The sequence below is a fragment of the Takifugu rubripes genome, chromosome 17, assembly GCF_901000725.2.
Source record: "Takifugu rubripes chromosome 17, fTakRub1.2, whole genome shotgun sequence".
NCBI lineage: Eukaryota > Metazoa > Chordata > Actinopteri > Tetraodontiformes > Tetraodontidae > Takifugu > Takifugu rubripes.
In genome coordinates, this window is record NC_042301.1 from 6,783,196 (window position 1) to 6,807,298 (window position 24,103).

The 24,103-nt window shown below is 41.7% G+C and overlaps 1 protein-coding gene and 1 long non-coding RNA gene across 11 annotated transcripts; one reads left to right on the plus strand and one right to left on the minus strand.

Annotated features, from left to right (window-relative positions):
* The first annotated feature begins 750 nt into the window (after positions 1-750).
* Positions 751-23,525, plus strand: rbm47 (RNA binding motif protein 47). Of its 9 annotated transcripts, none has more exons than XM_029851258.1 (8): positions 751-1,007; positions 1,481-1,707; positions 15,970-16,828; positions 16,924-17,251; positions 17,934-17,957; positions 18,395-18,601; positions 20,229-20,419; positions 20,566-23,525. In XM_029851258.1, exons 3-8 carry the CDS (start codon positions 16,001-16,003, stop codon positions 20,815-20,817), a joined length of 1,830 nt encoding a protein of 609 aa, XP_029707118.1. In that variant the 5' UTR covers positions 751-1,007; positions 1,481-1,707; positions 15,970-16,000; the 3' UTR covers positions 20,818-23,525. The 9 variants fall into 9 exon arrangements, with proteins under 9 accessions (XP_029707118.1, XP_011610914.1, XP_029707120.1 ...); XM_029851254.1 differs by having other exon boundaries at positions 752-1,007; positions 18,392-18,601; XM_011612612.2 differs by lacking the exon at positions 18,395-18,601.
* LOC105417656 (uncharacterized) lies at positions 8,106-10,799 on the minus strand. Of its 2 annotated transcripts, XR_003891669.1 has the most exons (4): positions 10,415-10,545; positions 10,160-10,318; positions 9,547-9,666; positions 8,106-8,619 (listed from the first exon to the last, which is right to left on the minus strand). It is a non-coding gene; the product is annotated as an uncharacterized lncRNA (long non-coding RNA). The 2 variants fall into 2 exon arrangements; XR_965214.2 differs by lacking the exons at positions 10,160-10,318; positions 10,415-10,545 and adding an exon at positions 10,643-10,799.
* Positions 23,526-24,103: the final 578 nt, after the last annotated feature.

Below are 24,103 nucleotides of genomic sequence, written 5' to 3' on the forward strand. Positions count from 1 at the left end.
AGCCAAAAGCCTCCTACTGGGTGTTTGTTTGGGATGGGAACTTTATCTGAAATCGTGTGTGTGTGTGTGTGTGTGTGTGTATGTGTGTGTGTTCATGTGTGTGTGCGTGTATTCTAAATAGAAACCCTCATTCTATCAGTTAGTAATTGTTCTATTCAGTCAGCACACACACACACACACACACACAAAGGGAGGTCCAGAGTGTTAAAACGTGTCGTCTATGGACTTGATCAAACAAGTTAAAATACAGGAAATGAACAAATAGTGGGTGTGGAGGAAAAGAAATGCAAAGGATTAGTGTACAAGGAGAGAGCAACAAGTGATTTCGGAGCAGAGACCTGCCCCACCACGGTGAGAAACTCCACGTTTGGTGTTTCACATTTCCCCAGTTTCACTCCCATGCTGACAGTTAAACAGCGAGGTGTTATTACAGAACGTTGTCATTACAGCAGGATCTACCTACGTCAACAGGGGTGAACACTACAACATAAAGACAGCGTGTCATTGTGACGTCAGCGGTGTGTGTATTTTGTGAATGGACCTGCATGCATGTTCGTGTGTGTCTAATAAGCATATTGGCTTTGAGGATTTGAAGCATAGGTGTGCAGGACGAGCCTTCAGAGTGCTGTGGTCAGAATGATTCAGGTCTAGGAGCTGCTTGCTAACACACACACATACACACACCCAGGCTAGGGCCGCAGAGGGATAGCGTTTCCATTCCAGAATGATAGAGAGGAGAGGGAGGTGTGTTGGGGATCTGGGTAGTTACATTCTGGTTTGGTGAGTTTCAGGAGAAGGCGTTGTGTACACCATACACAGCTCGAATGGGAGGGAGACAGACTGAAAGGTGGAAAGAGAGACAGGGGAGAGAGAGGGAAGAGTGAGCGAGATGGAAGGCTGGGAAGACTCATGAGGAAGTATTTGGAGGCTTTAGGTTGGACACAGCCAGTTGTGGTGTCATCTTTGTGCAACCTTGATCGGAGTGACTTAGCCAACGATGGATTGTAGTAAGACTTTTGTGTTCTGGTTGTTTGTTTTTGGGTGGAGACGGTGTTCTTGTGGATGACTGCTGTACTCATGTGTGTTCAGAATATTTCCCTTTCTTTCCTCTCCCCCATCCTCCTCCTACTTCTGAGGAATGTGGGGCTTATGTCAGTGAGAGTCAGGTACAGACTTACTAATTACCACTGCCATTCCTCCCACCATCTCCCCCCCGACTCCCCCTTCTTCATCTAGATCTCTCCTTCAACTCTACCACCTTCAGCGCTCCCTCTCTCTCATCCACTTCCAGACTCTCTCTCTCCTCCTCCCTCTCTCTTTCTCTCCTGCTGTCTTTTCTGTATCCTACTGTTTCGTCTACACATCAAGACGTGACTGAACAGAGGACAAACAGAGAGGATCTGAGTCAGAATCCAAAAAAGCACAAAAAGAAGAAGAGAAACTCTGAATCTCTCTCTCTCTCTTTCTCTCTCTCTCTCAGTGTGTGTTGTTCAACGTGCCTGAGATCTCTTCTGAGTGTTTGGGGGACCTGTCACTGAAGACAGGAGGTGGCTTGACAGCAAACAAAAGGCCAGAGAGAACCTGACAGACAGCACAAAGGAGGAGAGGAAGAGGAAGGGAAGATGAGACACTGACGAGCTGGATTGTTGCTTTTGAACAGAAGAAGAAGACAGCAACGCTTCACGTCCACGTCTTGACATCCTACAGGTGGGACCAGAACTTTCTTTTTGCCTCATCTGCCTTCAATTGGTTCAGTTCTGCTGTTAGTCTGTGGTCAATTATGTTTTCTTGCCTGGATACACACACACACACACACACACACACACACACACACACACACACACACACACACACTCAGTGGGTATCTGTGGGGACATTTCTTCAGCTGGTCCAGTGTTCGTGCTCTCCCAGCTGACTGCTGTAACCTTCACTGCAAGGTTACAGGACACCAACTTGATGTTTATGTGTACAGGGTGTGTGCGTATGTGTGTGTGTGAGGGAGAGAGAGCGTTCTTGCCATCTTGCTCTGTGGTTCAGTGAACTGGTTGAGCAGGGCCCTGGTTAGCCTTGGCTGCCCTGTTGTTGTACAAACGTACACTTGGCTATGTGTGTGTTTTTGACGGATGTCTGTTTGTCTGATAAACAGCAGCTGTCTCAATACTTGGCCCATCAGATCAAAATTGATTTTCTCTCAAGCTGTCATTACTAAGTTTCATTTACACTTAAACCACTTCTGGGGCTACTCATGGAGGAGCAGAGTGACACTGGAAGAAGGACTTCCTGGTGAATACCATAAATGTTACAGCAAATGGGAGGTGTGTGAAAGGTGTGTGTGTTGAATTGCTGGTCAGACCTGATGAAGTGATTGTTTTCATGAAAAAACATATCCAAAAATAGAAATTAGTGTGTTCTTTTGTGTCCAAAGAAGGCCTCAGCAGTTGTTTAAGAATGTTCCAGAAGAAATCTGCTTCTAACTGATACTGGACTAATGGTGTCACATCACCAACAACACAACCGAACAAAGGGCTGTCTAAGAAAGGAATTTATATCAAACTTTTTGTCTTAGCGCGACCTTCATGGTATCATGTTTGGGTCCATTCTAGTTTCAGTGAGACACTATTAGACAAGTGAAGGGCGACAGGAAGTGGAGGGAAGGATCCCTTTTATTGTCAGTGGGCAAAATGTTGCTCAGCAAAGAGAAAACACACAGAATATATGGTCCAATCACATGACGGTCACATGATGGTCTCGTGATAAAATTGGGGAAGCAGGGAATGAGTGCGTGTGTGTGTGTTTGTGTGTAAAGCCATAAGCCTAATCCATCAATATGGACTCAAAAATCTAAAGCTGTGTAGAGAGGGGGTGGAAATGGAGGTTGGGGGGGGGGGGGGGGGGGGGGGCACTTTTTGTTGTTTATGAAACACCTGTAACAAGATCTGATCAGTCCGCCCCTCTCTCTCTCTCTCCCTCTCTCCCTCTCTGTCTCTCTCTCTCTCTCTCACACACACATCCACATATCTAGAAAGCACAATGCCCACATTCTTCCCCTTGCACTCCCCCTCCCACACACACACACACACACACACACACACACACACACACACACACACACACACACACACACACACGAGGGGGCCAGGGGTGGACCGCTGAATCAGGTAATATGCAAAGTTAAATATAGTGACAAACAGTTGCTGATGGCACCAGGTGAGCCAACCATTTCCAGTCTGGAGGAAAGTTGAACCCTTAAGTTTGGGACATGTGATGAAAGCAAACCTGATGAGTAGGTCGCGTCATGTATCAAGTGAAAATCTGAGGCAAGAACCAGGAAACAAAGTACTTTAGTGACCCTGTTGACCGATGTGACTTCCGCCTTCTGAAGTCTTTGTGTGACAATAACTTATAATTAATCTTTTCTCTTTCAGAGGAGCCTTTTCCTACATTTCCCAGTATGAAAATCTGCCCAAAATAATATTTGCTCCCCATCATTCTCACACAATAGAAGGTTTTTCTTTGTTAAAAACAAACATTAGCACTTTTTAAATAACTAACACTAATTATCAATTTTACTTCCATCATTGAACTAAGTTGGAAAATCAACTTATAATTGTGAGTTCACAATTTTTTAAAAATAAACTTCTACTACTACTACTGTTATATACGTTATAGGCATTTTATACAACATTGACATTAAAATTAAGATAAATGATTAAATGTTTGTACCATTTTCAAACATCCATTCACTCAGTTGGAGCTGAACATATTGTCGGTATGTGCAGCTTAAAGAAAGACTAGTGCAGTTTTAACCTGTTTATGCACGATTGTACCTAAAGAAGGCGAGTTAGGCGCGACAGCCAACATAAAGCTGGCATAAAAGGAACATGAAGCATTTGTAATGGCAGCTCATCAAGACGTTGTGCAAGTGTCTATGTTTTGAGAACTTTCCACCAGCAATACTTTGTGAGTGTGTAAACAGGTGACATCCACTAACTGTGAAGGCTGGAACAACAATCTTCCTTCTCCTCCTCCTCCTCTCCACTGTTCAACCTCTGACCTGTGTGTAACCTGTTCCCCCACCCCCTGTGTGGTGACACTGTTGAACCCTTCACCCCCCCGCCCCCGCTTTCTTTTACTCAACCGCCCTTCTTCTCCCCACTGTCCTTCAACCTGCATGGACACTAATGCTCTTATTATGCTCCATTTCACAATGGCTTTTCCAACCCTTTCAGGTGATGGCATTTATTTTGGAAAATTCCTTCTTGTTTCACACATAAATGATAGCATTATTGTTGCAACGAGCTGTCTTAAACACGGTGTCCTTTTCAGACATTCAGATGTTTACCCCGACCTGTGAGGCTTTCTCCAGTTCTGGTAGATAAAGTGGCCTTCACCACAGCAAATATAACCCCCACATCCCCAGTTTTTGCTGATGTCACTTTCTGTTCTGATGGAAATAATTGTCCATGTAAAACATTCTCCTTCTTGGACTAATGTTGCCCTGGTTCCCTTTCACACGGATATTTGGGATTTATTTATTTTGATGTTTTAAATGTCCTCACATACTCCATTTTTGTAGATGTCTCCCAAATCTATGCACTAGATGTTGGTGACACTTGTCAGAATGATGGGTTGATCATCATATCATTATTTGTGTTGCATATTTCAACACAAATAACACAGGAGCCCCTTCACCATCAGTTAAAACAAACATTTAAACCCATGTACTATTGGCATTTGAGGATAAGTAAAATGACTAACCTGGGTTTTTCTGTGCTCAGCTCCACACTGTGGACGACAGATAGGGTTAAATATGTTTAATGTGCGATTTTGCTTGCTGGTGTCTAGAACACAGTCAGCATACCTGTAACTCTATACTGTAAAGTGACAGAAAGAGCACATCAGCTCCATACTGGCATCTCTGAATGGCTCCCAATATGTTTCAGATGTGTATTACCTTAATGGTTTGGTTCTACCCTATCTCTCTGAATTGCTCAAACTGTACACTGGGTCAGGGTCACTGCCGTTGGTGGATCAATCTGAAAACCAAGGGACAGGGGAGCTTTGCCGCTCTCAAGCGTGCTCACTGACACATGTGACAGCTTCCTAGGTTGTGTATTATTGTTTAATTGTCTTTTATATAATTTCATATTCAGATTTTTATGATTTTATGCTAGTTGTTTAGGTTATTATTGGTGTACAGAACACCCGGCCAACTCTATTTTTATTCACATCTGTGATAATGATAATAAGGATTAGATTGGAATAATTTCAGGATCATTTTAATGAACATTCCAACTCATTACTGTTTGTCCATAATCTAAATATCTGCATTTATATCTTCGCTAAGATGTGAGTGTGTCTTTTATCACTGAGTATCTGTGTGCATTTTCTCTTTCTGCATACTTGCTACAGACAATGGGCTGTTTGTCTTCTTAGTAGGCTAAGAGGCAAAGTGTGTGTGTGTGGGAATCTATACAGTGAAGGGAATTATGGATATTACCAATAAAATCCAATCACCCAAACTGTATTTAAACACACACACACACACACACACACACACACACACACACACACACACACACACACACACACACACACACACAGTTCAGTGTGTGTTTCAGTAAAGATGGCTTTTATCTTATTGCTCAAAAGTTCTACTTTGTGTCATTTCCAGCTTATCTCTCTTTGATCTTTGGCTTGCACAATTTACATTCCATTCAAAGGTTTTTTGCAGCCATCATATTTAAGGGTGCAAAACTCTGTAATTATATGTCGTTATTATGAGTTCTTTTGTGACTTTGAGGCATGTGTTCATCTGGTGTGTGGACAGACTGAGACAGTGACTTATCTGAATTTAAGCTCTGGAACAAGTCAGAGATCAAAGATATTTTATATATTACAAGCACAAGCGGGAAATAAATATGATCTAGATGTCACATAATTACATCTATCTCCCTCTCCACCCTCCGTCTCTTTCCTTTGACCTTGGTTGGTCGCCACGCCAACAGTCAATGCTGATGTGCTCTTATTGGTCAGTGGTCAGTCACATGACACATGAAGTGTGTGCGTGTGTGTGTGTGTGTGTGTGTGTGTGTGTGTCCCTTTATCTGCTGACACTGAGTTGAACTAGTCATTTGTTTCAGGATGTGACTTCACCCGCTGAAGGAGCATTAAAACACACATTAGCAGCAGACATTGGTTTTCCTTAGCAGCAACAAAGAGCTCTTTATATCATATACCTATTTATACACCTGTGCCTTCACAGACACACCTGTACTCCCACAGTTTATGGTTGAAGGGTTTATGATATGTGATAATCAGGAATAAATGATTTCCCTCAGGATGGGAAAGTGTAGCTGTTGTCCTCATGCTTGGTGAATCCTGGGATCATCTTGTGAGCCACAGTTTGGGCAAATAAGTCAACGTAAAACGTAAATTCATCTTTTTGAAACAGCAATGTTGATTAATGTGAAAACTACCCACATTTAGGTTAAAGTCTGAACTTTGTTATTGATTTGCTGTAAAGTGAATGGTGTGATTCACATGAGCAAGTGAAAAAAGTGCTGGTAGTGACGTGGATGCAGATGTGCTCCTGTGGTCTAAAAGGAAGTTCATTATCATTAGTTCGCTATCAGTAGTTAATTATCTTACCTTATTATCATAAGGGTACAAATGTGTGAGCAACACAGAAAATAAACAGTATATCCTATGAGTAGCTAGGAATATTTTGCTGTTTAATTGATTATTTAACTAAACTCTTGTTTAATTGTGTCACTGATGTGTTATTTCCTCTATTAGGCCTCATTTTCACCAGAACAGACAGAACTGCAGATGGTTCTAAGATGTCTTCACAGGTCAGGACAGGGAGACATGTCCTTTACACTACATTAGGACAACAGCCCATGTGCATGTTCAAGCATAAATGTATTTCCTTATTCTGCTTATCAACCAAAGATGAACCTACTGTGTGTGTGTGTGTGTGTGTGTGTGTGTGTGTGTGTGTGTGTGTACTATTTGACCATTGTCAAGCTGTTTTCATACAGATTCATATCAGACCAGTTGTGCCAGTTCCTTTCTGTCTGTTTCTCCGTTGCTCACCCCCATTATGGAGAACTTTAATACACAGGTAGGATCCTCTATGGGTGGGTTTGGATCAGAACACACCACGTTTGTTCTTCTTATTGTTTTTATGACCTTTGTATGTGGTGGAAACTGATTTTAGATTATGTCATTCACACCTCTCACACCACTTTTGTTGTTGTCTCGGTCCAGTTTCTTTGTAATGTTTTATCATTTTAGGTCATGTAGGTCCATTTTCCCTTCACTTCATTCTTTTCCCCACTGATTGCTGATCTTACTCATGTTGGATAATGTTATTGATTTAATCAGCTTTCAAATATTTTGAATCTACATAATAACATACTTTTAACATTAATTTGCATGTGTGTGAGTGTGAGCAAGACAGAGAGAGAAAGAGAGAGAAAAAGAGAGAGAGGGAGGAGAGGGGGAGGAGGGGTTCTTGTGATAAAAGTCATCATGATCTTTGAATCACGCGCTCGTCCAACCTGTTTTATGGCTTTAAACGACATCATAACGCCCTGTAAACTTTGGCCTGCCTGTATCTCGGTACGTGTGCGGGATTACGCGTCCTTCATTAACAGAGTCACTGGTTAATGTGTCACTCCTATAATTACACACGCACACACACACACACACACACACACACACACACACACACACACACACACACGCACACACAAATACACACACACACACACACACACACACACAGCATTCTGTGTGATAAAGCTGCAGAGTCACTTTGTTGTTCAGGGCTGTTTAAGCATATATACATTTACACCATATTGTCACCATGACATCCTTCCTCTTCTCTATGATTCCTGTTTCTGGGAAATATGAGTGGAATGACTCTGTTTTTATCTACTAAAACAATTCAATTATCATGCACCATTAAGTAATTCCCTATTCTTTAACTTAAGGTTTTAAGCACCCTAAAAAAACTGTTTATTCCTATATATAGTTGCATGTAATTCGCATTTTTTTTATTGCATCAACTCTCATCTCCAATAATAACTTCAGAAAACTTTTTTTAATAGAATTTCCAATAAAAATTTATTTTCAGTTTTTTTTTCCAAAGGAATGTCAGTTGATGAAAGCTCTGTGATTCTATATTTTTGATAATTATGAGTGGTGGCTCTGTGTAGAAGTGTCCCAGCCAGACTGGAACCTCACTGTGTCCCGCCATGTCAGAGTGCTGGAGGATCAAACGTGATCAGTCCGGCTTTGGATATGGTTTTCGCTGCTGAGAAGCATCTCCAGAGCAGGACGCTGCCGCTGCCACCATGCTTCACGCTAGAGATGGAGTGTTTGTGGTGATGCTGCAGTGTTTTATGTTCATCAAACATATTATCTGGTTTGATGTTTCTGTCACCTCAAACCAAGGAACCTTCTTCCAATTGACCTTGACCTTGAATTCCAGCTGAGAGTTTCTTTCTCTTGACAGCTCTGAAGAACATCGAAGCAGCTAGAGCTTTTAACTCCTTCAGAGTTGTCATTTCTGTGGCTTCTGGTCTTCTTCTTGCCCTCACCCTCAGCCACCTGTAGGCACATTTAAACAAGCATCCTCCTTTAATTTGTCAATGATAGATTTAGCCAAACTGTGGGATGTTCAACAGTTGTTCCCCTATTTGATCTGGACTAAAATATTGCAACAACTATCAGCTGTAGAAAGGAGCAACTGATGGTAATGAGTGATATGTAATGGCCATTTAATGCTGAGAAATTATGTGTTAATGCATTAATTTACATACAGAGTGTGGAAGTCAGATGTGATCACAGAGACAAACAGATGTTCAGACGAAACTGTCCTAACAAAAGTGTTTCAACCTGTGAACAGATCAGTCTAGATGCATGTTAGAATAGGTGAGAACAGCTGCTGAGCATTTGACAACAGACCAACTCTCTAGCTAGTTAGAATCAGCAGGACAACAGCAGTGAAACTAAATCTTGTTGCCTTCTTGAAATACATTTAGCAAGCTCAAACTCTTGCTCATGGCTTTTATCTGATCACTGGCAGTTGCAGCCTTTACCCTTTACCTTCCTTTTGTCTTATTCCTTATCAGCCAGCAGAGAGAGAGAGAAACTTGAAGAGAGAGAGAAAGAAAGGTGGGGGTTACCTGTGGCCCCACCTCTCTCCTGGCCTTTGAGAATAAGTAAACACTAAACCACCTTTGCTTACCTCCACGCTTAAACATCCAGACGTAGGCAGGTACGGACAGTCAACACCAAAGAAAGTGAATGGATGTAAAGAGAGCAAGTTTTAAAAAAGTGTGACCGTGTTCAGGTTTTCAAAGACAGCTGGGTCTTCTGGGTGTGCTCATCAGTAGCCTCCACAGTGTGGGATACAGGTACAGTCTTCATGTCAGTGTGTCTCTTTTTGTCCCTTTTTCAAGGTGCCTCAGTGTTCCTTGCGTGTCCTGTTGTCCTTTGTTTTATATTTTTGATATTTTAATCTTTCAAGATTACCTTTCATAAGAGATGACCTTCGCTCTTGTTTGCATGAATGTCTCCGTCAACAAGCTTGGCAGTCATTCTGGTGGAAAGAGTTTGGCCTGGTGGAACGCTGCGTCATTTTCAGTTCACCTTCTGTTTATCAGAACCAGAATGATTGGAAACAGACAAACAAAGGCACTTAAACCAGTCGGTGGTTGGAATGAAGATAGAGATGGCTGACAAAGAAACCAGTGAAACCAGTGCAGTGGCATGACACCAGGATCTTTCACACTGTGTGTGCATGTGTGTGTGTATGGGTGGGTGTGTGTGTGTGTGATTTCTTTTCAATTTTATTTCAATTCAACAAAGTGGAAAAACCATTTAAGAGAGACTTTATTTTGGATGAGAAATTGAAGGTATGGCTTCATACAGAAGCACATACTGATAACAGCCCAGTATCAGTATCGGCCCATATCTTGAGATTTTCCATTGTAAAAGTCTTAACTTTATTTGTGGACAGGGAGGGCTGTTGTTTGCTTTCAAAATTGTGTGTGAAGGTTAGCTCCTTTAAAGCTTGTGTAATAGCGTCTGAGGGTTTAAGGGATTCTGAAAAGAAATAAGATTATATGCAAAGGTGATGCATCACCTGCCTCCAGTCTTAAATCATGCTGATTTCTTCTTATACACACAGAGGTCCTCTAACAGCCTTGCACTAGGAGTGTGTGACACTGTCAATGCCAGTCTTAAACAAATGTCCACAAGGGCCTTTAACAGGCTGGCTGATCAGCCTCAGGAATGTGTTTGCCTAAGGAAGAAAAGAGCCTTTCAGCTACAGGGTAAAGCTAAAGCTAAAGCAGATGATAAGTAATGATGGGGTCGCCGTCTGATACAGATCTCTTACATTTACCCGCAGCTGACCTTGTTGCTGTGTCACCACCAAGATTATGGAGGATACTTCATGTCCTTTACTGATGGCATCATACGAGCTGATGCAGGCTTGTCTGTTTGTTGTCACGGTTGTGTTTTAAGTAGTCAAATGTTTCAGTCCCAAAGCAGTGGGGGTTCCTGAGTTAAATGAACTGGAATCATCCAGTTTCAGAGATGGCATGAACTCCAGGAAGTTACTTACCCAGCCTGCCTGACCTGAAATTCTTCCACCCTGTCTGACTTTAAGGCTGTCCAGCTTCCAGGGAGGTCTAACGGTTCCCTCCTCTCTACTCGTTAGCCTTGCTCACGCTTCTTTATCAGGCTTTTTCCTGCAGGGCCACCTCCCATACACTCACCCTCTTTCTCCCTACTCTTTTCCACATTTCTTCCTTGCCCTCTTCTCCACACCTTCCTTGTTTCTCCTCCCCCTCCTCTTCTTTGAGCTCAAGTGAACTAGAGGAATGTGGGTGACAGGTACACAGATGGGAGGAGGAAAAGTGAGAAATAAAAGGAAACTTTAAAAAAAACAAAACGAATGTATAAAAATGACATTTAGATCATTTCAAAACATTGTGTGGCAGTAAATAAATATGGAAAGAGATGCTGGTTGCTGATATGAAAAGGGAAATCCAAAATAATGAAATACTAAAGTTTGTGTCAGATATTACATTGAGTCTGGGTGAACCCAGCTTGTTCAACAAGCTGTGAGCAATTGAGTGAGATCTTAGTGAATAATCATTTTATTTAAAGCTCACCATAAAGCTCATTAGAGTGGGTGGCTAAATTAGGCCATATAGTTGAATCAGCATTCATACTGTAAATTGACATAAATCACACATTCTTGTTCACTTTTGATCATTTATGTAGAGTCAACATTTGGAAAAAGACAACAAAAAAGCAATTTTTTTGCAGTCTTGAGTATTTTTAAGTTTCTGGTTGTGATTTCAGGAAAATTGTGCAAAGTGTGTTGCAACCTCACAGGTTATATGACTCCACAAACATTAACAGCAGGATTTCAGTCTTGTGACACGCTACTGATTTACTTAAGTCTCCAACTGAGATAGTGATTACCAGCACTGCTTTATTGCTGACTTAATTCCTGCTTCAAGGTTTTGTCTATGTCACAAATTCCATTGTGTGTGTGTGTGTGTGTGTGTGTGTGTGTGTGTGTGTGTGTGTGTGTGTGTTAGAGGACCAATGTAGGAATAATTTGATATTTTCTCAGGAACAGAGAGTGCAAGATTTGATGTACCCACCTCCTCCCAGCATGCTCCTCCAACAAGCTAATGATTTATCATTTATTTAAACAACGTGCCTTTTTTGACATAAGGTTTTTATCACCAAAATATGCTTTAATGTGAATAGAGTACTCCATTTAGGGATGTTTACTGACTAACAAGAGGCTAAGCTGTGTTAGCTGGCATTAGTGCCATCATGTTTGTGTCCTGTGGAAATGATTTCTGAAAACTTTGCAATGATTACAGGCGAGAAGCTGAAAGTGTTCCCGTTGTGTTTCATTGATTTATGTTGAACAGTTACCCACCAACCTGAGTGGCTGATGTGTTCCTGTGCAATCTCTGGAACGTCTGACCCCACTGAGCGCTGTCCTGAGTACTCATTGGCCACTGCTGATGACTGAGTTAATCTTTGACTGGCCTCATGAGTTCAGAGGAAAGACCTGATCTGCACACATCCTTAACAATCTGACAGAAACACAAGCGGGGGGGATGGGGGCGCGGGGGGTTCTTATGCCCAGCTCTACAATTTATTTTTGCTAATTGTCACCAATTGTCACCGTTTCTGCTGAACTCCTGGAAGCTATGACTGTTTTTTCAGGATCTTCTACTCGGCTGCCATCCTTCTGCTTGAGCTTTTACCACCACTTTGCTTATTTGCATCAGAGTTGTCAGATTGGAGAAGCTTTTTGCGTTTCTTCTCGTGCTCCCTGTTGTCACAATCACATGCTCATTGAATGTTGTGGGTTTTTGTTTCTACTCATCAGTCTCAGTTTTTATGCTAAGTAGTCTTAATTTTGTTCTCCCAGTCACAACTGAGGGGTTTCAGATGAAACTGCGGCTCGCTGCTGACCACTCATCTTTCCTTCACCCCTTCTTTTCCTGTTTAGAGTGTTTTATTCAGACCACTGGTGGGAGCTTTTAGACTTGATCTCCGTAAGCAGGAGACATTTCCTCATTTGGCTGTTTTTTTTCTCTCTGTCGTCTCTTTATCTGCTCTCTTGACTGCCCAGGAAGGTGTGTGCTGTTTGCTCAAGTTAAGCTTGGTCAGGAACATGTTCACCGTTGTTATGTACAGAAAAAAAGCACACACGCATGCCCGCCCGCCCGCCCACACACACACACACACACACACACACACACACACACACACACGCGCGCGCGCGCACACACACACACACACACACACACACACAGTGACAGTTTGACTTGCTGACGTGACAATCAGTCGAGGTAACTCCCAGTTGTGAGTTTCTAAATCATACAAAGGCAGCAGCATGAGGAAGCATTCGCCGGCCAGTTCCTGTCAGTTTGTCTTCACTATGTGCCGCTCTCAGCAGAAAAACACTGTAACACTTGCACATTTTCTGGGCCCCGTATGTATCCTCTGCAACGAACGTCACCTCCATTTAGAAAAAGAGGGAAGACCTTTGGAAAATGGCTACAATCAAATAACATCAGGACACAGTGACTGATGCTGGGCTGTGCTGAATGGCTGCATGACTATCATATTGAAAGAAACAATGAATAGATAACAGTTTATATTATGTCAGGGTGGTTTAAACAACTTTAAGGGAAAGTATTTTAGACCTGTGTATGAAACGTTTTCTCAGTTTCACTGCTTTATTATTCATTTGAGGTTTTAAATTTGGTTTAAGAAAGACATGACCTCTCTGTGTTTCTCAGATGGAATCAAATAGAAATTACACAGAAGAAAATCAACAGTTTAACATAAAAAGCTTATCTTGAACTCGATTTGTATTTCACAAGTCTCCCCAACAGGTTCTGCCTGTCGCTCCGCCCTCATCTGCTCTGACTTGGAAGAAAAACTAGGAAGTAGTTTTTCTTCCAAGTGTGTGCATGTGTGTGTGTGTGTGTTTGGGTGTGTAGAGGAGGCTGGCCCTTGTGTTTAGTACCCTGCTGTACCTGTCTCTCAGGGAGGTGGACTAACACTCCCAGAGCAGGCAGCCAGGCAGCGGAGCAGTGTGGAGTAACAGGGTAGCTATCCTCCCATCTGCTCACTCTCTGCTTCTCCTTCCTCTTCTCTTTTCCACCAACATCCCATCTGCTCTTAAGTCCTTCTCACAGTTCCTGCTTTGCTTCAGTTTTGCTTCCTTTTCTCAGTTTCTTAGAATCCTCAGAGTCTTAATAATTTACCACAACAATCTATCTCAGTTAAGGACCTGATTGATTCTTCTGATTGAGTGGTGCAGACCGGCTGTGTGTTGTGTGTTAAAGCAGCAGAATTAGAGTGAATGCTCTCTGGTGTTGTTCAGGGGCAACTAGTCAGATGCACTGACTCAATCTCCTCCACGTGTTCACCTGAATGTGCACACAGCTAAGATGGCGGCATCCATGGGACTGTTTAGAAGGCTGGATCAGTGTCACTCAGGATCGAGCCACAAACTAAGAGGTGCATTGTTCCTTACTGCTAAACACACTTTCGAGCATTCTTTGCTCCCTAATCTGCAATAAATTAGGAGCCCCAGAGAGGTCCACTGGATTATAAACTTCTGAATACCATGAACACATGATACGAGCCTTGTTTTAAAGTCGGGTCAGGGTTCTTCCTTTTAGTAGCTTCTATTAATGATTTGAAGGGAAACAAAGTGGAATTTGCTCACTGTAGTTAATCAGTGTGGATGCCCTAAATGCTTTTCTTGTATACCTATAAAACAATTGAGGGAAATCAGGTGCCTCTATCAATCATAAACACAACCTAATGGCTAACCTCCACAGCTGCAGTCAGAAGACTTCGCCTCAGCTTCTTAGCCAATAAAATCATTTACTTCCTGCCTTCAGATGCAGCAGCAGAGCTCAGAACCTGTACAGCAGATGAACCTGGCTTAAAAAAAGGTTTTTTTGTTACAATAAAGAAGAAAAACACCAAAGAGAAGTTCTTTAGAAGTTCTCATCTTTCCTCAGTCAGATTTTAAGGTGTCATCTTTACACCCTCTGAGTTAAAGCAGTGATTTGTGTCTGCTGTGGTTAATCATCTACCTGTAACTGCCTCCGTTTTCTTGTTCTGTTTCTCTCTGTGTGTCTCTCTTACACACGTACACCAACACTTAACAAACAGGATAAAAACCTATATTCTTTCTTTGTCCATGTTTCCTTTTTTGGATTGTCAACCTCTTTTGCTGACTGGGCCAACATATATACTTTTAAAGAAGGTTCTCTCCTGATAGAGTAGATTCATTGTTTTACACTGTTGTCGATGTCTTTGACTCTTCAGTGAGAAAAACAGGCAGTGCAACAGTGGTCAGCACTGGGGAAGTTGAGAATATCTTTCAGTGATCAAAAGCAGGAAGTAGGTCACCCCTGTCTGAGGCTGAACACATCACATTTTTGACCCAATCAAAATAACCTTTAAAAAAACACACGGCCTAAAACAATTCCAGTCACATTTTCACAGCTTCTTTTTTTTTTATCAGCAAGCAGAACTCCCATAGTGAATGTTGTCCTCTCTCTGTCCTCAGCCGGCCAAGATAAGGCTGATAAGAGATGGCCTTATGTTAGCACTTTACACACTAGAAGGAACAGAGGGAGGGACAAGAAACACATATATTCATAAGAGGTGACATGCAGCAACCAACTGCTACTTGTTAACAGCATTTGAGGGTGCAGCTGAAAGCCAGTTACAGTGTCTCAATCAATGTCCAGCTCCACATTGTTTTTTCCTTCCTTTAATCACTGACGTGATGATGGGCTGTGTAGTCTGCTGTGACAGGTTGACTTGGAACTGAATGCAGCACCAGCACAGTGTGGAGATTCTGGGATTTAAGTTGCTGTAGAATTTCCCCTTCTGAATGCCAGCAGTGTTGGAAAATAACAGTGTAAGAGGTTTATGCTCAGGAAGCCGATTTCTGGCTGTTCCATGTTCTTTTTATAGGACAACAGCTCTTGATGTGAACTGAAAGATGCAAAAGCGCACGCACGCACGCACGCACGCATGCACATGTACGTACACACACACTAAGAGCATGTGACCTAGTCATACTGGATGAACTTTGAGTTGAAATTTTCAGTTTACAGCTCTTAGTCTTGTTGATTGGGGTCAGAGGGTAATAAGAACTCTTAAATCTCCTCAAAACAAGAGCTTAAAAGTGCAGATAGAAAAGGTCCCAGAGGATTTAGACATAAAGTTCCACTGTTTTACCCAGATCAATCTGTTGAGTGGTTGATTAATAACTATTGTTTAACTGGCAGCTGTGATTGTGTGTTTTTGTCCTCCTGATATTATATTAACCATTATCTTTGGCATCATTTATTAAAGTTCTCTTTCCCATCTCAGGTCACAGATCTGATTGGATGTTTTTGTCAGAATGACAGCAGAAGATCCCACTCCCTCCTCTGCAATGAGCCACAACACTGCCCCCTCCAAAGCCTCCAGTGCCTCCCACCATTCCTTTCACGGACAGGTCAGCATTCCAGAAGGTGTCGCGGGTACCCCCAATGAGGCTGCGCTGGTGGCGTTAATGGAACGCACTGGCTATGGTATGGTTCAGGAGAATGGTCAGCGCAAATATGGCCCCCCTCCCGGATGGAATGGCCCATCTCCACCACGGGGATGTGAGATATTCGTGGGCAAGATCCCAAGGGACGTTTATGAGGATGAGCTGGTCCCAGTGTTTGAATCTGTTGGACGAATCTATGAGATGCGGCTTATGATGGACTTTGATGGGAAGAACAGAGGGTATGCCTTTGTGATGTACACCGAAAAACACGAGGCTAAACGGGCTGTTCGTGAGCTCAACAATTATGAGGTGCGCCCTGGGCGACTGCTGGGAGTCTGCTCCTCTGTGGACAACTGCCGCCTTTTCATTGGGGGCATCCCCAAAACCAAGAAACGTGAGGAGATCCTGGAGGAGGTCTCTAAGGTGACTGAAGGGGTAATAGATGTGATAGTCTACGCCAGTGCGGCAGATAAGATGAAGAACCGAGGTTTTGCATTTGTAGAGTACGAGTCCCACCGCGCAGCAGCGATGGCTCGCAGGAAGCTGATGCCTGGACGCATCCAGCTCTGGGGCCATCAGATTGCGGTGGACTGGGCCGAGCCAGAGATTGATGTGGATGAGGATGTTATGGAGACAGTGAAGATCCTCTACGTAAGGAATCTTATGATGGAAACCAGCGAAGAGACAATCAGAAAGGTCAGAGGGGTTTAGTAGTTTTATTATTGTCTTGTACTTTTTAATCTATTATACTTTATTTGTCTGAATATAATTTTAACCCTCCCCCAAACCAGGTGTTTAGCCAGTGGAATCCTGGATGTGTTGAGCGGGTGAAGAAAATCCGTGACTACGCTTTCGTCCACTTTAACTCTAGAGACGATGCAGTCCTGGCAATGAACCACCTCAATGGCACCGAGGTTGAAGGCTCCTGCATAGAGGTGACGCTCGCCAAGCCGGTGGATAAAGAGCAGTACTCACGCCAAAAGGCCTCCAAGGGGGCCCCTGCCACTCCAGAAGCTACTCAACAAAATTATGTTTACCAGTGTGATCCATATACATTGGCCTACTATGGTTATCCCTACAGCACTCTAATTGGACCCAACAGGGAATACTTCATCAAAGGTTAGAATGGCTTATGTCTTCTTTATTGCCAATACATAAGCAGTCAGTGCACATACACGTTTCTTTATTAATTCAGCTAACATGAATCAAAGCACTTGTATATGTCTAACTGAAATAGTCAATATTTAAATTTCAATTCGAAAACCAGACAAATGCATAGCTACTCAAGCATGTCTGAAAAATGTAATAAAATCTAATATGCATATTGAAGGTTTTTGGCCACCCAAGAGTCGGGTATGCTGGTGGTCTCATCTATCTTTAGTGTTAACCTGACTGGTGTTGTGTGTAAATGCACTGACTGATCCTGTAAAACAATTTCATCCCTGTTTTTTTTTAAAAGCATGCACAAAGTCATTGAATGTGTTAAAGACATGCTACTGTAGGAACAATGGCCAAAAAACAAAATTCTTTAGGAAAATGCCATTTTTAAGTGGCCATGATGACTAAGATAATGATGATTTGATCATTAAAAATTTCCTTAAGATTTATAAAAAACAAAACCTAAATGACCTTTGCGAGAATAGCATCAATCAGCCTGTTAAACGGTTAAAGTACACAAAGGTGATGGAACAATGAATGCAAAGCCCGTTGCCATGTGTGATTATATATGTTTTTGTTGGGTGGTAGGAGGAAAATTTACTTGACTTTCGACAATCATTGTGTTTTGGTTTTCTTTCCAAAGGATCCCAAATGATACAGAACCATGGTAATCTCTCACACCCTTGCTCCTACTCATTCCTCCAATGAACAATGAGCTTTCCTGGCATATGACAAACTATTCATTCTCTAACACTGCCCTTCTCTTGCTGCGCTGTCACCTTCCATTTCATGAAGGTTTACATTAGAGATGGAAGGAAAACTGACCTCACAACACCATTTTCATTACCAGAGTCTAGATATGTATAGACCTGAAAAGCAGTCAGAATAAAGTAAACTATCTTGAGACTGAACTGGAATATAAAGAACAAGATGATGCAGAAAAATCATGTTCTCCTAAATTTACGCTCCATGAATTTTCTTGATATATTCAGAGGTTCTAGATTCATGTCGTAGCTTATATGGACATTTTAGTTTTAGACCCCTGCTGACCAAGAAATAAACACGACCTCTGTCATCATATTATTGTAATTGTATCTTAAGCAGGTACTGTGCGAGGTCGAGGTCGCCCCATCGCAGGTAATCGTACCCCTGGACCACGGGGGTCTTACCTGGGGGGTTACTCTGCTGGTCGTGGCATCTACAGCCGCTACCATGACGGCAAGACCAAACAGCCTGAAAAACCCCATGAGCTGATGCCCAGTTTGGAGCTTGCTGCCTCTGTCAACCCTGTTGGCATCAAGCCTGGCACAAGTCAGTGAGCCAGATCATCTAAACTGTCCCCCTCCTCAAATGCCTCTGTTCAAGTCCAACTCTTCCTTTGAAGTTCCTTTCCTGTCACTCAGAAACCTTTCAATGGTGGCTGTTGCTGGATGGTCATGTACACTTTGACCTTTTATGTATTTCATGGCAAAAAGATCATTTTGTGATGACCAGAAAGTATCGGCTGTCCTCATTTTCACATCTTTCTTTTATTCACTTGATACTTGTTGTCCCACATGTTCAGATGACAATGGCACTGTATCAACATCACACAAGTGCCTGAATTTCTATTGGACTATCACAGATCACTGATTTCAATATTACGTCTTTATTTTTAGAGAAAATGAAAGCTGTGTTTTTATGCAGTGCAGTTGTCCATCTGAACCAGCCATAGTTTTACTGGGATGTTCTGTTTCCACATGTGCATTCAACTCGACAATTTTTTTATTACCGATCCGACTCATTAGAATGTTTTGATCTTTATGAACATGAAAACAGGTTTAGTGAAGAATGTAGAGTTGAAATGCAAAACTAATCCTCCAAACTAAACACCACCTCCTCCTCCTTCTTACGTGTCCGATCGAATCAAAGGATAATACCAGTGTACACCATTGGGCCCACACCGTAGGGTTCTCATTTCCACCACTCCACCGCTGGTTTGTGTGAATTCTGGATTACTGTAAGTGGATCCTTTCACACAGGCTGATGTCTGAGCACATGATGAACAGTAATATTTTCCTACTGCACTAATCTGAGGCCGACGATGCTCAAGCATCATTGTTGGGAGCTGAAGTCATTTCTATAATGATGGCTTGTTAATAATAATAATAATAATAATAATAATAATAATAATAATAATAATAATAATAATGTCTGAAATCGGGATTTTTCTCCAGAGAGAAAATAATTCATTCCTGAAACAGGGTTGACATACTGGTATTATTCTTGAATCCTAATTATACTTAGACATAAAGGGTGCTAGACTTATGGCTAGAGTTTTTAGAAACATGTAACATTAGAAAACTGCTTCTTGTTTTGCTATCATATATTTAAGTCACCCATTTATTGCAAAGATTTTTGTCCATCTGAAACAATGACAAACCTGCTCTCCCTCCCCATCCTCTCCCTTTCTTTGCCCCCTCTCCCTCTCTCTCACTACCCCCTCTCTTTCTCTCTCTCTCCCTCTCTCTCCCTCCACCTCTTTCTCCTTCTCTATCTCCCTCTCTCCCTCTCTTTTCCCTCCTCCCACCCTCCCTCCACCCCTCTCTGCGTATTGAGACATTGAGGTTAGCCCTCAATTGAGAGTTATAATCCACATCAAACTCCCACACCTTGTAGAATATTTCCTTTTCCTGTCTAACCTGTCTTCTTCAACTATTTTCTTATTTCTTAATAATGAGTCATTGTTTCAGACTCCATCAGTCCTTTCATAGATACCCTTTAGTTGTAGAGTTTGTGCGTGTGTGTGCGCGTGCGTGTGTGTGTGTGTGTGTGTACGTGTGTGTGTGTGTGTGTTCCCTATGGGTGTGCCTCTCTTCTCTGTCCTCATCCTGGCTGCTCTCTCTGCTGTGGCTCTTCTATTATCCCAGCTCTCACTCTGCTCTCTGTCTATGTGCAGTGGCTCTGCCGGCTCTGGGCGCTCAGTACCCAGTGTTCAGTGCACCACCTGCAGCCAAGCTGATGGAGGAAGGGAAGGTGCACACAGTGGAGCACCTTATCAATCCTCTGGCCATGCAACACCCTGAGCACACCAACACTCCTGCTGCTGCCACAGTCCTTCCTGCTGTCTCCACTCCTCCACCCTTCCAGGTGTGCAGTCTGGTATTGTTCTGTCTACATTTCAGACATCCTCACTCTTCAACCATGGGCTGAATTCATCCACATTTCTTAGTAGCTCGTAACATACTGTACGGCTTTATGGCTCTCTCTCACTCTCTGTTTCTCTCTGTCCCCAGGGCCGTCCTATCACCCCCGTCTATGCAATGGCCCATAATGTACAGCGTATTCCAACAGCTGGGGGCCTGTATGGAGCGGGTTACATCCCAATTGCAAACTACGCTGCCAACTCTGCAGCTCTGGCAGCTCTGCAGAAGAACGCAGCAGTTGCAGCTGCAGCGTATGGAGGATACTCCACCTACACCGTCCCACAAGCCTTCCCAACAACCGCCTTCCAGCTGCCTATCCACGATGTCTACCAGACATATTGATCGTGTCTGTAAGGAAACTAAACGATGCCATTCCTTCTTTCCTATCACACAGACATCCCTCTAAGGAGACAAACATGTAAAAGCTCTGAGGACTGTGATGATGGGATGTGATTATGGGATGAGGTGTTGAAGACAGACGATGAAATGATCCAGCAATACTGAACACCCACCCGACAGCCCCACCCAGGGTATACCATAGAGCCTAGCAACTGCCTGCTAGGCTTTATTAATATTAGCATTATGATAAATCTTATTCATTAAAACACAAAAGAAACAACAAACCAACAACAAAACAAGCATTGCTCTCTGCAGTCACTGTTTTTTGTTTCCATCTCCCTCTTTTTTGCCATCTTGTTGCTCCAAAAACACTGAAGGTACTTTTTATTATTTATGAAGATAATATACGTTTTTAGTTGTGTGTAGTTTTCTTTTTCCGGGTGGTATTTGCTCACTGACACAGGAAAAGGGGTTTATCACCACATCCAACATAAAACACAAAAGCAGGACAGTGCAACAGCAACTACTGACACAAAATGTTCCAGCTGAGGACTGGTTTTAGGATGACTGTTGTTTTCATTTATCATGTTATATTTTTCCTACCTGTAGGCTGTTTCTAACGAATGTGCATTGTATGGTGCCATCCATCCAGGTTGGTTAGAGGTTATGCTACATTCCTGTATGGTACTTTTTTGGTTTATCGCCTTTTACTTGTGCTTCATGGACATTTTAAATGAAGGTTTATTTGTGAGGCTCATTTGTCTGTAATTAGTGCTTTTGCTTCATTGTGGAGATGCTTTGAGGTTTGAAAACAAGTTGCCAGTTCTTTGGTGAAGCTATATAATAAGAAACCAAAGGGCACCTTTTCTCCCCCAACAATGAGCAGCTTCATGTAAAAGCCTGTTGGGCAGTGTCTAGGAGGAATGTGTCCATGAGTTTGTCATTCTCAGAAACTGCTGACTGATGGGGACGAAGACTGAACGGATCTTTGTGTTTTTAATCTCATTTATATACATTTATAGGGTTTTGTGATGGGGCGGGGGGGGGGGGGGGGGGGGGTTGAAAGGAGAACAAATATGGAAAGAAATGTTTAACTTTCTTTATGGACTGAAGTGTTTGGTCTTCTAATTAATTTAGTTTCTACCCACAAAAAGGAAAAGGACAAGAGAAATATAAGACTAAGTCCTATGGTCTTCTGGTTAAAGACTGTGCCACTCTACTGTGCCTACTTGTGAGTAGGGTATATGCTACCCATTGTTTTGACTGTGATAAGTACAGTGGACAAACAGATGAAACTTGACTTTTTTCAACATTTTTATTTCCACTTAATTACATTTTTTTAAGCGTATAGGTGGAGGAGATGATCCTGCAGTCTCCCTGCTCTCAGTGTCTCCTCTGTCTTGGTTTGTGTCCTCTGCACTGTGCTCAGTCGAGGTGCACTTAAAAAATGTATTTATGAAAGGCAAAAGATTGTGTCTGGATAAAGAGCTATCAAAAACAGAACATAAATTTATATTTAAATTTGCATAGTTTAGAAGTCTGAATGGACAGCGCCATATACTGTAGATAAGGACCATAAGAGCTGGGCACTTTCTAAACTCTGCAGTAAGCTGAAAGGAAATGTGATGTTGGAATAACTGCAGAGATACCTCATGCTGAAATATACAACACAGCATCAGTGAACGTACAACAACATGCGTGTAAAACACAATAGATACATTCAGCCACTGGTCATGAAGTCAGACTCCAGAGATGAGTTTGAATTATGGTTTGCATATCCAAACCACTATTAGGTCTGACTTTTATAGTTTATTCCATTCATTCTATGTTTTTTTTTTAGATTTTGACATTATATAGTGAATCATATGGTCCAAGAAACAAAATAACTTTAGCAAAATACCACATAACACTCCAATGTCTACATCTGCTTTTATTAAGTTCTTTATGGTGACAATATGTCAGGATATATTTAATATATGCATGACATGTTTTGTGTATGAAGTAAGAAAAAAAGCGTAATATATTCTAAAACATGTTGCTTTTCTTTATTTACAATATCTATAGGGATACAAGTCAGAGTAACAAATGTAGTTTTTAGTTTTTGTGTGTGCGTTTTTTTTTTTTTTTTTGCCAAAGTGTCCAATGATTTTTAAAAATTCAAGGTTAGTTTTTTCTAGTGTATTGCTTTTGCTAATTTAAGTGGACTTTGGTGTTATGAGAGGGAGCACAAAGACCTTCACATTCAGCTACATTTTATCAGCCATAACAAAGCAGAACCCAGAACCTTTTGAGCTTTCTTTGTTTTAAAGTGAGACACATTTCTCTAAGTTGCATTACAAATATGCCTTTGAGATTAGGCTGACAGTGCATCACAACTGAATGTGGATGCAAATGTAACTCTTCTGTCTCCCACTTAAAACACCTGCTTCTGTTCTGTTGCCTGCATTTTACCCACACTTCAGAAGCAGCAGGATGAGGTTCTCCTGTGATTGTGTCAGTGTGATGGAGCTAAACATGCCTAGTCTAACATACAGTAGCTTTTACCTTTAGAACTCTTCCTAGTGTGTGCCTTATTACCAAGATGTGCCCTTAACTATTACTTTGTAGACCTGCAAAGATCTTTTTCTATCTGTTTAAAACAAAAAGAAGCTTGTTTGGTCCTATTTTATTTACAGTGACAAAGTAGTTAAATAAAGCATTTTCAAAAATGAGGTAATGATGTGGCTCATTTCTGTATGTTATTAAAGATGTAAGATTTTACTAATTGCAGAAATGTGACTGGAACTCAGAATGTATGAATAATGGTGGTGAGACAACGCTTTGGACATTGTTTCATGAAGCTGTCTGTGGTGGTTCTAAACTTTAGAAACAGGCTGTTCAATATATCTTCCTTATCAGTGATTCTTTGAAGAAGAAAGAGTATACAATATGGAACAAATTTACTCTTTATTGTTATGCCACTAGTTATTTTACAAAATTGTCGCACACTAACACCTGGTTATATGGTCTGCAAATGAGATTAGAATAAATTAGACATAGGTAAATGTTAATCAAACTATAATTGCAATCTTAAATGAAGAAACATTTAGTTTAGAAATAGTAAGCATATATATTCATGCAAAAATTTTGATACAGTCCTCTTTATCACTTTTATCAAAGTGAATTGAATCAAATATAAATAAAACATGACTTCAATGTAAATTTTAACTTAGCTTTGTTGCATACAGCAGCTGTTATTTGCTTGCTCATTCAGTGCGAAAAGTTAAATACCATGTCAAATAATAGGTTA